Here is a 16,255-nt window from a genome sequence, read left to right on the forward strand (position 1 = left end):
TAAATCTCAAAGCAACATTCACAACATGTGAGAACTTTAATACTCACATAAACTCAGACCGGCATCTTAAAGAACTATTTGCTTACAAAAGAGTAAAACAATAATCTACACTGCTGTTTACAATATTGCAACCAGAAACTTCAGTACGTTAGAATTTTTTACAGAGCAATGATAAATACTGGATACATGATTTTCAGAACTTCTTTTTATAAATAAAAATCTCAACAGCGTGGTGGAAATTTAGTTATTTGCACCAATAATTATTTTTTCTGACTGGAAGTGACACAACTGGGTTAAAAATCAAATATATATATATATGTATATATATAAAAAATTGTATCTCAATATTTATTGGATCATTTAGAAAATGTTAATTATTTCCAGTATTGTGCAGCTCTACATGACCTCCTCACCGAATAGCGTCCTCCACTAGAGGGCGACAGTGCGCCACATTAGATTACTGACACGATGACAGTGAAGGGATTCTAGTAAATTGACCTTTGCCCTTCATATAAATAATTCCCGTGACGTTTCAGACTGAGCCAGTAAATTCCTTCCAAAAACCCACAGAGAATGTTTAGCTTCGTTGTTAAAACACACTTTTATTTCATTGTTTACACATAAAATGTCATTTCAAATGCAACCATTGTCGTAAATTTCATTTCACAACTTCTTCAGTAAGTTATTTTTTTTATGATGTCAAGGAACAGAGTAATAAATAAAACCGTCCTCGTCTGCACGTCTGTCCTCCTGAAGCGGCTCAGAAACGAACTCACTTCGCTCTGCCAGATGAAACACGCAGACATCCGGTCGCTAGTCGAATTATTCTCACGTCGCTCCTCAAACAGAACCTCGCAGCACAGGCGGGCGGCCGATCCGTTGATGAAGGGCGCGGCAGCGGGATGACTCATATTTGGAGTTGCCTAGCTACGGCCGGGAGTTGTTTTCTTTTGGCTCGGAGTGTGAGGACAGCGTGTGTGTCTGGTTTTCATTGAGAGAGGAAGGCTTTGTGTGTGTGTGAGCTGGATGAAATAAAAAGAAAATGTAAAAAAAAAAAAAAAGCAATGGGTGTCACTTTACTGGGAGCAGGAGGAAGCAGAAATGCTTTGCAACGACAAGAAGTGATGACATAAGGACTGCAGTAGAGTTAGATGTTGTGATTTGAGGGGGAAAAGTGTCAAAGTGACTGAAACCTCTGCGGTTGGTAATCGTGGAAACATGCTAGCTCAGCTAAATACATGAGGAAATAGTTGTTGTCGAGTGAAAACTGTGGCTCAGATGATATTTAACCTTTAGAAAATCGCTAGAAATGTTTACTGTACAATACAACTAGAGTTTCCGCTTTACAGATGCGTGAAACAGATCCCTAACAGGTTTTATTAGCTTGCTTGCTTGGCATACCCTCTTCGTTTGGCTTTACGCTGGTGTTCACTCGTTTCATTTTTCTCATAAACTGAGTAGAAAGTAAGAGTAGGAAATATTTAAGTACATTTTCCACCACCCGTGTCTCCGAGCATGGAGATACAATGCTGGGAAAAAGTGAGGAAGATTTATTTTTGCTTTTTTGTTACTTTTAAATGGTCCAGATCATCAAACTATTTCTGTTCATATAAACAACTAGATAAAAGTAACACCTTTCAGATTTATTCTCAAATTTGACTAAGGCATATAAAAAAACCTTAATTTTGCATTTATTTGAGCCAATCAAAGGTGGAAGTATAGGTCCATGTTTGACTGTGTGTGTTGTTTTTTTTTACCATTCTTCTTGGTTCTCATTTAATTTGGTTGGTTCCTTCACACAGACGTGGCTTTAGAAACTTGACGCTAGCCTGCTTTGTCCTTCCTAAAACTATCTTTAATCTGTGTTTGACACTGAAACACCCAATTTTTCTCCAGCTTTCAATTGTCTCACCCAAACGGTCACAACCCAGCAGCCACTGAAGGGGAAGCCTACCATCAAGCAGGAGACGTAGAAATCAAACAATTTAGGATAGCTCTGCTAAACTTCAGAAATTTGTTGATTGTTAAAAAAAAAAGAAAATATCTGCAACTCGTTGAAGGACATTTATCTAACTATAAGTGGTGGGAGCAGCGGCTGTGTTTGATATGGGCGGTTGCCCGGGGCGGCATTAGAAAGGGGCAGGGTGACCAAGAACTAGAAAACAAAGTACAACTTATCTGTCAGTGGTTCTCTGCTACTTTTTGTTTCCTGCTAAGTGCTGGGATTCCAGTTTACAGAAAAAAAATTAATAAAATAAAAATTTTGATAATTTTTGATGTTTTAATTGGTTGGGGGGCAGCAGAAGGAGGGGCTCGCCCAGGGCACCAGTCCTGCAAGATCCGCCGCTGGGTGCATGTATACATTTGAGCCCATATGCATAATTTAAGAGTTTCTGTAACCGAGTCCAGTACATTTTCATGTACAGTCGACTCCAAAAAGAGCAGAATTAACAGGATGTTTTTGGACATGATGACTGCAACAAATTGGTCACCAGTTTAAACATGGCAGCCGTTCACTTATACTATTTAAAAAAAAAAATTATATATATATATATATATATATATATATATATATATATATATATATATATATATATATATATATATATATATATATATATATATATATATATATATATATATATATATAAAAAGCATGAGTATTTTAGTGTTTACTAAGAAACCAGCATCTTAAGCTTCTCTTGTTGGGGTCTAACCTGACTCTACTATATAAAGAATCTCCTTAAACCCGTCATCAACCCACACAGTTTGTCACTCCATCCCTTGATGCTACTAGAAGTCCTTTTATTTTGGGTGATAAACCTTTAAGAAAGACTCGCAGACCTGCTGTTACCTTCACAGGCATGAGCTCATTGGAGGTGTGGTGGAAAAAGGCTGTTTTGCTGTGCAGGTCCAGCGGTCAGCAATGTGTTTGTACCAGAACCGGAGCCACGTCTCAACAGTGACGTGCGGTCAGGGGAGGCAGTGCCTCACCTGCCATCATGGAAAGAAAGAAAATATATAATCATAAAGTAATTTAAATTGTTATATTCATCCGGTGGTTTGTACTAAAAAATATTTATTTTTCATGTAGCTTCACCAATTTCGATTTTTATTTGTTCAAAATCGCTGAATTTTCTGATTTTCCCATTCAAATGCTTGGAAGCGATGCCGGTGAGGCAGCAGCGAGCTCTGCCTCACCTTGGATTGCGCAACCCCTGGCTCTGCGCTGGCTGCTAAGCGGAGAGAGCATGTTGCTGTACGGCGTCAATAAAATGGTTTAAACAAATTTAATATGTGAACTTATTTCCAATAATTTAGCTTATGTATATAATGTACAGTGCTTTTTGTCACCAACTGTGTTTGTGTAACGTGTTTCGTGTAATGAGCGATTATAAACGGCAGAGAACAGGTTCGAGGTGAGGCAGGCAGTTCTCTTGCCTCATGGCAGGGGGCGCTCAAGATCCCAGACGTTCGTCTTGTTCACTCCTCAACTGCCGAGTAAGTGACAGCGAGCTAGGCTAAACGATTCGGGAAGCAAGTCAAGTGCAGCGATAGATTATAATAGAGATAGTGATTTTTTGTTTTGTTTTTTAAGGAAATGTGTGTTTTGTGAGCTACAGTTTGTATGTGTAAGGATGCAGAAGTGAAACATAACCTGTAAACTGCTGTCAATCTATGCATCTATTTGCAAATCTGATTCTGATGACGTCAGTGCCTCACCAGCTATGAACCTCACCGCACGTCACTGCGTCTCAATAATCCCCGACTGGTTAGGAGTGAGAAATGACTCCCTGCCTGTCGAGCAGTGTGAGGCGTAGAATCCGAAACTATGCATCCATTGTCTGGGAAAAGGAAGCTGGTAATAACCGCACTGCTAAGCAACGGAAACAGAGAAAATAAGGAATGGAAACTGTGAAGTTTGTGTTTTTCTTCAATAACTATGGCGACTTGTACAGAGAAGATAAAGCTGATATGGTGGCTTGGTGAAGTGACCACATAGAAAATGAATAAAATAGAGTAAATAAAATGGGATGTGCATTTTTGTCTAAAAAAACATCTGAAATAATTAGAAAATACAACAATCCTCAACGTCCAGCCAGAACTACAGTGGAATTGTTCAGATCAATTTACTTTAAAATGTTAGAATGGCCCAGTCAAAGCCCAGAACTTAAAGGAGATCTGTCAATAAGAAGTCCGAATAAGTCTGTTGGATACACAAAAGATGCTTACTAAATTTCTTTTACAAAATAGACGCTGTTCTTTCCATCTTTAGCCTTTTTGTTTTAGGACTCTGTCGCTTTTATGCAAATGAGTTGCTTCTGGCAGCGGCCTGAAACTGTTCACCAACACGTTACACACGTGAAAATAGCCTCAAACACATGAGCAACTGTGCAACCCGACATCTTTGGCCCTGCGGTTACATGTTGTTCCTTCCAGTCCATAATAAAAACCCAGCTCATGTTCTAGTAACAAAGTGGGCGGAGCTCTGTTTGGGTTGCTAGGCGATGATTGGGATGTCGGTATTAAGAGGTTTCTGACACCAAATAACAGTAAACGATTACTAGAAAGTACATGAATGGGTGTTTTTTAGCACTTGGACTATTTCTAGAAGAAGTGGAGACAGGGGGGCTCGTAAGAGTGGGGGTTCGAGGGGCCACACATCCCCCACTGGAAAAGTGCTGGCCAATCATGTTCATGTCACCAAAAGGCACACAGCCAACTTCTTCAACGAGGACATAAATGTAAAACCATATGAAAAAAAACTAGCAGCCGTAATTGGTTTTACAGAGCACCGACTCACTGGGACTGAATGCAAATGCACGCCACACTTTTCAGATTGCTATGCTGTAGTTTTGTTGTAGTCATGCACTGTTTTGTGATCCATAAAACACATCAGAGTTTACAGATAAAGAGAGAGGATGTGAAAAAAAATTCAAGGCGTTTTCTTTTCCTTTTTTTTTAAGATGTTTGCCCACCACCAAGACGTTTATCACCAAAACCAGCCTGGTGACGCCAGGAGGAAAGAGTCTGACTTTTTTTTTTTTTTTTTTTTTTTAGGTTCTCAGTTGCTCAACAGCCTCATGTCAGGTGGGAGTTGCAACACTAACTCTTTTTTTTTTTTTTTTTTGCAACACTAACTCTTACCTCCCGTCCTTTTGTGTGATCTGCCTCATTCAGAGAAGTATTTCACCTACAGTCCCTCCTCCTCCCTGTAAATCCTGTGAACGAGCCTGAGGGCTGTTTTCTTAAAAAAAAAAAAAGTGAAGAAATCTCAGGGCAGGGTACGACGTTGTGCAAAACGACGAAGGAATGAGACCGCCGACCACAGACTACAGAGATTTGTGATTGTGCAAAAAGAAAAGGCCAGCAGTGACTTGGCAGCGGTCGGGCCGGCTTCTGGCTTTTGTTTTGAAATTCTCCAGACTCCTCTCTTACACACACCTTTCATTTTGGGAGGTGGAGGGGGATTTGGGCGTTACTCAACCATAGGGAGCAGAGCGCTGCGTTTGTTCAGAGCCATCTCTTCAGATCAAATGCCTCACACTTCTCAGGATGACTGAATGCCGGCATCAGTGGTTAGCATCACCAGTGAGACAAACAGGCGGCCGCTAATTTGGCAATGCGTGACTCAGCTGACTCCACGCCACGACAGCGGAGTCCTTGTTCGAAAGCGGCCACCTCTTAAATCATGTTCCCACTGTATGAAATAAAATAAAGGTGATAAAATGCCAAAGTGCAGGGTGGGTTGATGTTTGAAGAGCAAATCCAGCTTTCTGGCGGCGGGTTTAAAACCAAAACTAGTCCTTCCACCCTGCGAGGAGAAGCCATTTTTTAACGCAGCTGCTGTCAGATGGGACAGCGTACAAAAGGCTTGACAAAGTTTCCCCGCCTCTTTCCCACATTCTGTCACCTTGCAACCACAAAAAAAATAATAATAAAAAAAATCAATCTGTTTGGTTTATTTTTTGCGGTCGACCGACACGATTTATGCCTCTTAATTTGTTTTCTGCAAATAGTGACCTGATAAGTGCGGCGTGCATTTGTGTTCCGCCCTTTTCCTCTCGAACCAGTGGATGAAATCCAGCGCGACAAAACTGCTGCCGCAAAATCACCCAATTGGGTCGCAGAGGGTTGAAGTAAACCTGTGGACAGCTCAACTATTAATCCTGCGCTCTAAGAATCTAAAGAAGACGGCCGTACTGATGGCAGCATCATTCTGTGGGAATGCTTTTCCGAAATAGGCACACTGATGAGAGTTTGACAAATTTAGGTTTGAACTGACCTTTGAATTTGACTAACATGATTTTTTTTTTACATGGAAGTAATGATATTGTTTCAGAGCGGCTCAGTGGAAACATGGGGGACAAAAAGCTAAAGAACATAAATTTTTTTTGTTCAAAACTTTACTACTTTTTTTTCGGTTTATTTTTTGCATGTTGGGCCAAGATAGTCCAACTTATTGTTTTTGTTTGTCTCAGTTTATTATTTATGTTACTCCTAATTGCACTGACTGAACAAAATTAAAGTTGTTTTAACTTGTTTGACCCAGTTTGTGAATCTATCAATGTATGCAAGTGTGTTGCACCGGTGCAGTTATCAAATAAATTTATAATTCTATACATTTATGTCTGCTGTTTTTTTTTTTGTTTTTTTTTGCTTGTTTGTCTTTTTACAAAGAAAAGTGTTCAGTCAATTCAGTTTTTCTGTATCGGATCGGGGTGGGCAGATACTAAGAATCAGATATCGGTATCAGAAGTGAAGAAAGTGGATCGGTGCATCCGGGCGTGGCGGTTCAACTCCTTCTGAAAATCTGCAGCAAGACTTGGAAGCTGAGAATAAAAACGTGTGGCATTTTAAATCACAAGAAGGGAGTTTTACCTTTCTGAAAACGTGTCGTCAATTCAGTTGCTTTAAGAAAATCACATGCAGTGAAAAGTGATAATTCCTTTAGTGCTATGCTAAGCTGTGCTAACAAATGATGTTGAATCCATGTTTCACTTTAATTGGGTTATTTTCAGTAATTTACTATGACATATGTCGGTTTAGACTTGTGCCTTTGTAATAAACAATAAATTTAAAAAAATGAAAAATTTCAAGTCAGTCTGGCATAAAATAGCCATTAAATACAATGAAGTTGGTTGTAAGAAGTGAGATAAAGTGACTTCATGGGACTGTAATACCTCTGCAAGGCTGCAAGTCATACTTCATCACCGCTCTGGTTTTTCAGGTAACTGATCCACTGGCCTCTCCTATTGGTCTCCCTCCAGGGCTTTTACAGGCACGCGATTGGTCCGTTTCTTCTGTTGGGATTTTAAAGACATGTTGTGACCAAACTCCTGCCCCCTTTCTTTCTTTGCCGTGGCATGGCTCAACATCCAATAGCTTTCCGCTCTAGGGGGAAAAAAAGAAAAAAACTAAATCATAGCAGACTGATGTGTGACTCATGGCGTTTCCTCTTCTTAAAATAAACTAAGATTTGAAGGAAAGCTATAAAAGAACATTCTTTGCTTAGTTTTTTGTTGTTGTTGCCGTCCCTCAGGCATTTCCCATTGGGTTTTTTTTATTTATTATTCAGACGCTGAATAGCAGACGCTCTCTGCTCATACTGTTTGCTGCGCAGATTAAGCGGCTGGGAGTGGCGCACTTCTCCTAAAGTGAACGTTGCTAACCTTGCCTCATCTCACCTGCAGGGTGGGGTAGCCCACACCCAGAACAAAAGCAGGTCCAACCGCATTCTGGTTTGTCCTTTTTGTCCTCAGTCTTCTGCCGTCCGCCTCACATCCCATCCTGGAAGCAGTTCGGGTCTCCAGACGCCTCACCGCTTAGCTATTTGGTTATTTTTCCTCCTCCCGCCCCCCCCAACTGCATCCTGAGTCACGTTGCGAAGTGGGACTGGTGTTGTTTCCATGCATCAGAGGCCGAGTTACTCATCTCGATTTGGTGTGTTTGTCTGAGGTTTTCCAGGCTGCGCATCTTCAAAATTGCTTCCCAAAAAATGAAGCTGGCATGTTGAGAGGATTGTTTTGAAGGTGGGTACGTCTGGAACACAGAATGATCCGTTCCAGCTCCTCTCCCTCCCACTCCGGCTTCTGCGTTTGACCTTCGACCCGGTCAGAATGCAGCCACACGCAGGCAGCCGTCTGAAGTGTGAACCGGCTGCGTGTTTTTCTCCTGACCAAGGGTCCAGTTGGTGTCACGTTTCCCCTCATGATGAGCTCAGACTCTCCGTATGTCCCAAGGTTTTATTTTATCTTTTTCCTCTTTCAGACGTTTTGCATGTGAAAATTAAGAAAAATGTCCAAAATGCATTTTATTGAATTTTAGTTGGATTGAACAATCATCTGCCTTGATAACACACAAGAGGCGGGTCGGTGTGACACTCGTCCATCTCACTCACAACACAAGACGCAAACACGTGATGCAAAGCACTCTGGGAAATAGATCCCACTCCCTCATTCAGTTTTTTTTTTTTTTTTGGTTTGTTTGTTTTTAAATGCTCACTTAAAAAACCTGAGCTCTCTCTCAACTTTTGGAGGTGTGACAAAATGAAGAAAAAGTTCAACACAACTCACAGCTGTAAGTTTGTCTTTCAGAACTCACACAATTGAGTTCAAAATCTTCAACCTGCAATATTTCTTCGACTTAAAGATTAGAAGTTAGTAGACACAACGACACGTTTTTACAGTGTAGTTGATCGTAATTTGTGTTGGGATTAAATTAAAACTAAAGAGTTTGAGTTCATTTAACTGAACTCAAACTTCCTAAAGATTTGTATAAAAATTTCGGCCTGGACTTTGACTAGACCATTCTAACACATGAGTATCCTTTCGGTCTGATGGAAGGAAAACCGCCAACAAGATCATCAGAAATGTATCTCCATCTACCTAACATCTACTAACAGTCCCTGCTGAAGAAGCGTGCACCCAGAGCATGATGCTGCCATCGCTGTGTGTTTGCAGTGAGAGTTTTGAGTTCTGTTCTCCCTAACGTACCAGAGCTCCTCCAACTTCTTCCCCGTCTTTTGCGAAGATTTGTGGGGAGGAAAAACGACGAGAGGTAAACGTTTTGCCCGCCGTCGTGTGGCGGTAGCAGAAGTAGCTGTCAGCGCCATCAGTGGGCTCGCTCGTTTGATTCCCGATGTGATTACCTTGACGCTTGTCAACAGCACATTAAAGTGTGCTAACGTCGCAAGCCATCTACGCAGTTCTGCTTCAGAGATGATGCCAAGTGTGTAGATAGTTCGGCTTTCAGAACAAAGCACTTCACCGACATGAACATCGATGCCATTCCTACGCAGCTTTCCTTTCCCCCCCTCATCCGGAGGGGAAGGATGAGACCGGTTTCGCCGTGTTGCTGCTCTCTTCCCCTCAGACGCTGCCACATGTCGAGCCGTCTGACCTATTAAAAAATGATGCTACGCGTCCTGGCTTCTGCTCCACCGCCTCAGTTGTGTCGGATTTGAAACGCAGGAATCCGCTCACGGCTCTGCAGGCCGACGATGAACAAGGAGATGTTTGTTTTCTATTACTTTTTATTTTTTTTACGGATAGAAGGTTTACTGCAGTTCAAAGAGTTTCCCCCTCAGTGTCCTGTTTCTTGCAAAAGTACAACCACAAATTTCTGGGAATTTTTTATTTTTTACCAACACAAAGTACCGTTTTGACTGTTCAGATTTGGAAAATATCTCTGGGTCAAATGGACTTCCTGGAGAACATCTGCTCACATCAATTTTCCAGTTTTGCCATAAATTCCCAATTACATTTAAGTCTGAAACTGGTCGGCCGATTCTAAAACACAAATATTCAATTTTTCAAACCCAGGATTCTCAAAACGCGGGACAAGAACTTACTGGTTGTACTTGGGCTGCCTTTTCATGCCAGTCACAAGAACTCCTGGTATCAACTGGTGTCGAGGTAGATATGAATCTAGTAACTATGTTGTGACAGTCAATATTAGACAGGAAACAAGTGCTGTTAGCTGCTTAATGCTAAGTCCTCCTCTCTCATAATACCCAACTTAGATCTGGGAACCTCAACCGTGCTCCAGTTGGATGTTTAGGGAACCACAACTCCGCAAATGCTCGACACCACCTCTAAAAAAAACGCTGAGAAGTGCCTCAATATGCAGATGATAACAAAGGAGACACCACATAAACTACAGCCTCGCCTTACTTCCGTAGCTCACCTTAAACTAAATGGTACAACGTGTCTCAGAGGCAAATGACAATCTGTCACCGCGCTCATTTGGAGCAAATCACTGAGAATTAAACGGTGACCATGAGTAACAATTGATGTCACAGCCGTGCGAAATGTCTCCCGACCGCTCCACCCTTTGCATACCAATGCGTTCCTCCTCGGGTTTGCACTTAGGCAACGACTTGCACCGGTTGCCACCGGCGACATGCCTTCATCCTGAAACACCCTGGGAAAACACTACACACATCGGGAGGAAGAAGCTACAATCGTTTACATGCCTAAATATACACGTGCGTTTCGCCCGTGGCAACGGCATTGTTTTTGTGCTTAGCTGGTTTGCAGTCTGTTGCCATGGCAGCGTGCGTCCAGTCAGAGTTTTAGGAGTTCCCCCCTCAACATGGCCGGTGAGTCACCAGCGGCCCTCATGAGAGTAAAATCAACAGCTGATTGGCAAAGACATGAGAATGAACACAAAGTGGGGAAAAAGTGACTTGCTTGGGTTTGCGTGTGTGTGTGGGTGTGTGTGTGTGTGTGTGTGTGTAAGAGAGAGAGAGAGCGAGAGAGAAACATATGGGCAGAACAGACAGGAGAAGGAGGCAGAGATTGTGTGAAAGGCAAACAAGAGGCTTGTCTGGGTGTGGACATAAAAGAGGGCTGGGTATAAGTGGGCGTAGGAGTTGTTTCTTATGTTTGTGCGTTTAGACTCGCAGCTTGGAACTAAGATCACTGACAGCAGGAGGAAAAGGACGTGGAAGAGACACGCAGCCGTCTAACAGTAAGTCAGAGTTTATCCCCGGTGGCCCTCAGGGCCGAGGCAAAGTCTCAGAGAAACCACGTTTGATTATGTTTTCTTCTGAAGGTTTGCTTTTGGATGCTTTAATTCAAATTCAGAGAAAGAAAGGTGCACACTCAGTGGTCCACCTTAGCCTGATCCTGTTTTTCACTTACTCTTTCACTGCTGGTTTAACTTTCCAGGCATGGTGGGATAAACTGAAATTTGGCTCAAGAACGCGGGTGAATTTAAGCAATTTAAATTTCCAACTTCTAAAATTGCAAATGAGATTTTGTTTTATTTTTATCTCATTTTTTCCGGGATTGGAAACTCAGCAACACATGGAGGCCAGAAGTTAAAGTCCCTACATTTGACAAGTTTGGCCTTTTTGAGTGAATGTTGCAAGAACCTTTCTGAATCTTTTATTTATTAATTATTGTTATTATTATTATTATTATTATTATTATTATTATTATTATTATTATTATTATTATTATTATTATAATTTTAATCTCAGTTCGATTTTACAATCTGTTTCATTTCTCGAAAGAATGTTTTTGTTGTTGGATTTTTTTTTTTTTTTTTTTAGCTTCTCAGCGCTGTAAGCTGAAACGGCGCAGGTAGCTCAAAATAAAAAAATTTAAAAAGTGAATCTCGTGGTGAAACGGAAGGCGGAAAAGTCGAAACGATGCCCGGGGATCTGGTCACATGTCTGCCAACTCGATGCCCCGTGCCTTCAGGAGGTTTTCCTTTTTTTTGGTGGGATGATGACACGGAACACGCCAGAATGTTTTTTTTGTTTTGTTTTTTTGGAGGGCCCAACCCTTGACCGCTCATTTACCGAACCGGCACATTCCAAGAACCTCTGATGTCGGAGCCACCCCAGCGTGGCTCCGCGCGACCGGATTTAACCCAAACGCGGCTCGTGTACACACGAGGCTCTTTACGAGAGACTAAAACTGTAATTACAGTTTTACAATGAAAGCATGAAGCAGTTTGTAAAATGGCTTCTGCGGGGTTTTTTAGGCCTTTTTTTGTTTTGTTTTTTAGGGCAGGCAGGGCTGCATTGTGTGCTAGAGTGTGGAGGGATCAGCATCTTGGTGAGAGAACTGGGCGTGAGCACTACAGTTATTTCAGGGAGTGGCAGGTATCCTTCAAGCATTAGACAAGCCCATACTCATCTACCCACCAGGAAATCTTTCAGGCCCTCCCTGCCAACAGCTTCTGTGTTTACTGACCGCCCTCCACCTCTTTCCCCAGCAGAACCTCTTTTATAGACATTAACTTGAGTTTGGTTCATGAGAGTCCACTGGCTCTCTCTCTCAAAAACCCAAATTAGAAATCGAGTAGAAACGCCCTGAGTGGGCGTGGCGCCTTTTGGCTTCAAAGCCTTTTAGAGTGAGCGTGTTGACGTCTTTCATGATGTTTTACTTGTAGCGTCAACTTCAAACCCCGTTTTCTTTCTGTTCGTCCCTGCAGGAAAGTCATCATGCTGGTTCTCGTCGCTCTCTCAGTTCTGCACATCGCAGCCATCATCCTGCTGCTGGTGGCGACCATTGACAATGTAAGTGAAGGCTCCGTGTTGCGTCACGCAGACTTGCTCAGTAAAGATTGCTCAAGAAGAGTGAAAAAGGTAGCTTAGCAAATTCATTTAATAGCTTACCTGTAACGGAGAACTAGGCGCAAAGAGAAAAAGATATGAATTCGGGAACTGACTGTCTGACAAGACAACCCCGATTCCCGTGGCAGATGTCCATCCGTGACATCTGCCACGCTCCTCCTGAGCATCATGCTAAGACTGAAGTTTTGGCCTCTACTCTTCCAAAATGTGTTTTGCCAGCAGGGGGCGATAACGTTGCGATTAGCATAATCAAGCAGATGAGACAGATGTGGGTGGGTGGGGGTATGAAAGATGCTATATTATTGTTGTGATTTTTTTTAACACAAAAAGTGAGAAGCGAGTCTCTACATCATCACTTTCAATTGTTCTTGTAATTATCTCAGGATTTCCACATGCTTGAGAACATTGTAAAGCGCTTTTAAAAATATCTGACTTGAGATACAAACGTAGCAGATAATATGCATTTTGCTAAATATTCAGGTTAATATGAACGGAGTCTTAAATCCAGAACTGGCTAAAGCTAAGCTAACTGCTTGTTCAAAGATGGGCGGGGTCTGAAGTTGACTTCTAGTATCTCAAAACAACTTCAGTCAAAACATCATACTAGTTCATGCTAAAGCTATTTTATAATTTACTTTCAACCATCAAAAACATTTCATTTGGCTGATTATTTACATGAAATCATTGACATAGAGAATAGAGGTTGGAGGCGGTGCACCACTTCTGACCTTCCTATGTGAAACACATACCAGTAATGGAAAAATATAAAGTCTTCCAGATAGAGTAACTAGCTAAAAGAGAAGGTATTACAAAAATAACAAATTAAAACTAAATATTTTTTCTGCTTACTGTCAAACAAACACTTTAAATATCCAGGTCCTCACTGGAAAATCACTGGGGGCGCACCATTTATTTCCCATGTAAATCAAATTGTCTGGAACTAACCACCCAATACAAACATGACCACGGTTTTAAAGGTTCATGAAATGGCATCAGCACAATAAACTTAGAGATTTTAGTTGTTTTAAGTCGTGAACGTCAACGACCAAGAGAGTAATCTACTGCAGGGAAGATATTGACAGCATATGACCTAATCTAACAGACCCTCAGGTCTTTAAGTCTGCTCACCTGTGTGTCGTCTCTCTAGACTTTCATTCCTTTCCTGTTAGAGTTTCACTCTTCCGTTCCAGGCCACATACCCGTCATTTCTCTTCAACACAGACAGATCACAGTTAGTTTAACGAGCCGACCTGCACATGCTGCTCATGTTACATTCAAACATCTAAGATTCCTCTGAGCGGTGAGGAATGAGTGTTGAGTGACACCACGGCTATGTGGCATCTGTCCTTTCGATCGACACACCTCCTAATAACGCTTGACGTTGCCTCTTCGCTAAGGCTAACTCAGCCATTGATGTAATGCAATAACAAAACGGATTATGTCAAAGGATTCGATTTGATTTCGCTGCTCTTCCCATCAGGCCTGGTGGGTAACTTCTACCACCAGCACCGATGTGTGGGGGCGGTGGATGTTGACCGGCAACAAGTGGAACTTGACCGATCTCCCAGCCGGCTATCCAGAAGGTAAGCATAGACCGTCTTCCCAAAACACTGATTTCACCTCGATTCCCAACCATGCATTATCACTTTGCTCACATATTGATTGTTAGCATAGGAAAAAATGTCTCACCACTAATTTCACAGTTTTTTGGGTTTTTTTTAATGAATCTCAACTGGATTTGTTCATCTATTCTTTAACTTATAAAATACTCAACTGATCAAATTAGCGCTGGTTGGTTATTGATTTTAAAACAGAGATATAATCGAAAGAAACATTTATCCTGCCTGAAAAAACAAAAAAACAAGAGCACTGTCAGGAGCAGAAAATACTTTTTTTTATATATAAATTAATTGAAATTAGGACAATCTTCCATTGGCTGAACGTGGAAATTGTAAATATATATATTTACATATAGTTTATAGATTGTGATTTGGGATGAAAAAAGGAATCAACCTGAAAATTATATACATGTTTCTAATAAATTAACTAATAAATTTTTTTTCTTCCAAAAGTGAAGATTGGGGTCTTGTTTAGTATAAAAAAATCATCTGTTATGATGTCACACACGCCGCCGCCTCATTTGAGCCCTCTGATGTCTGTTGCTCTCTCTGGCTCCCCCTGCAGACTACCTCCATGCAGTGCAGGCCACCGCCGTGCTCGCCTGCATTTTCTCCATCATCGGCCTCTTCGTGTTTATCACTCAGCTCTTCACCCTCGCGAACGGGAACAGGTTCACCATCTCCGGCGTCTTTCAAATCCTCGCCTGTAAGTCACGCTTCTGAAGAACGTTCCTGCACGCTTCCCGACGGGTCTAAATCGTCACCGTTATTTTCTTCCCTCTCCCCTGTCCCCCCTCTTCCCCCTTCGTCATCCTCTTCAGGTCTGTTCATCATGATCGCAGCGTCCATCTACACGGACCGTTTCCACGTCAACGAGCACAGCATCGGTAACTACGGCCACAGCTTCATCCTGGCGTGGATCGCCTTCGCTTTGACGTTCATCTCCTCCATCGTTTACTTTGTGCTACGCAAGAAGTAGCGTGGAGCAAGTTGGACACTGGATCACACTCCACGTTGTTTATTTTTTTGTGGAAATGATCTACTTTTTTAGCTACAATCCTGTTTTTTGTTGTTTTGTTTTTTTTTGTTGTTCCTTCATTAAATTTAAGCTGCTAGTGTAAACACAACAGACCTGTGGATATTTTCACACACACTTAATGTTTGACCGAGTTTGCCTTCAGACGGTTCCTTCGACTAATGAAGCAGGAGTCGAACTCAGTCGACCGCGGTCGTATCCAAGTGTGTTTTCAGCCCGGAGTCTGGCTGGCTTTCTTCAGGGCATCTAAGGATACGTTTTTTTTTTTTTATCATTATTATTTTGTTCAAGCTGAACAGAGAAATCCTTCAGGTTTACAATAAATTAAAACTTAATTCTTAGTTTTTCTTCGAGTAAGTCACTATTTTCAAAGAGATCATTAAGCGTTCGACTGGCAGCAGTATAACGATGATCAATAAATAATCAAGTGTGTTTTTTTTTTTTAAATGTACTTTTACATTTTGAATATGTATGTTGCAGTAGATTTTTAAAAAAAGGGTATTTTGTTATATTCTTTGATGTTTTTGCATTATTTTATTGTTAGTTTATCAATTTATTTCTATCTCTAATAAAAAGATGTTCTCTTACTTTATAATGCTGAACTAATACGATCGAAAGATGAATTTATGCTCCTCTAAAAACATCATAGATATAGGAATAAAAAATATTTGTAATTAGGAGAGACTAAATATTCTGGAGTGAAGTTATCGGCGCCACAGATTTATGTCAATTTGAGAAAAATCCAAACTTTGTACGGAAACACGGTTAAAATCTTTCCACAAAGGCAACCGTTTGAGTACTGAAGCGCGAGACATGATGTGTAAATAGGATTTCTTCCCAACAAAGCCCCATGTGTCTGATGTTTATTTTTGCTACACGAATGGTCATTACAGTGATTTTTGAAATAATAAAACTTTTCATTTTCATTCAGTGGTGACTTGTCTGTTTTTTTTGTTTTTTTTTATCCCCCAGCGTTGCAGTAAACGGATGCCAACTGGTGCAGTTCAA

General features: G+C 41.2%; 1 protein-coding gene across 1 annotated transcript; it reads left to right on the plus strand.

The window, feature by feature from the left end:
* Window positions 1–10,746: 10,746 nt before the first annotated feature.
* Window positions 10,747–16,173, plus strand: LOC122822139 (epithelial membrane protein 2-like). The gene is made up of 5 exons (XM_044100580.1): window positions 10,747–10,974; window positions 12,451–12,535; window positions 14,073–14,175; window positions 14,777–14,917; window positions 15,033–16,173. The coding sequence occupies exons 2-5, from the start codon at window positions 12,461–12,463 to the stop codon at window positions 15,188–15,190; spliced, it is 477 nt and encodes a 158-aa protein (XP_043956515.1). The 5' UTR covers window positions 10,747–10,974; window positions 12,451–12,460; the 3' UTR covers window positions 15,191–16,173.
* The last annotated feature ends 82 nt before the right edge of the window (window positions 16,174–16,255 follow it).

Source organism: Gambusia affinis, linkage group LG19, assembly GCF_019740435.1.
Source record: "Gambusia affinis linkage group LG19, SWU_Gaff_1.0, whole genome shotgun sequence".
NCBI classification, from domain to species: Eukaryota; Metazoa; Chordata; class Actinopteri; order Cyprinodontiformes; family Poeciliidae; genus Gambusia; species Gambusia affinis.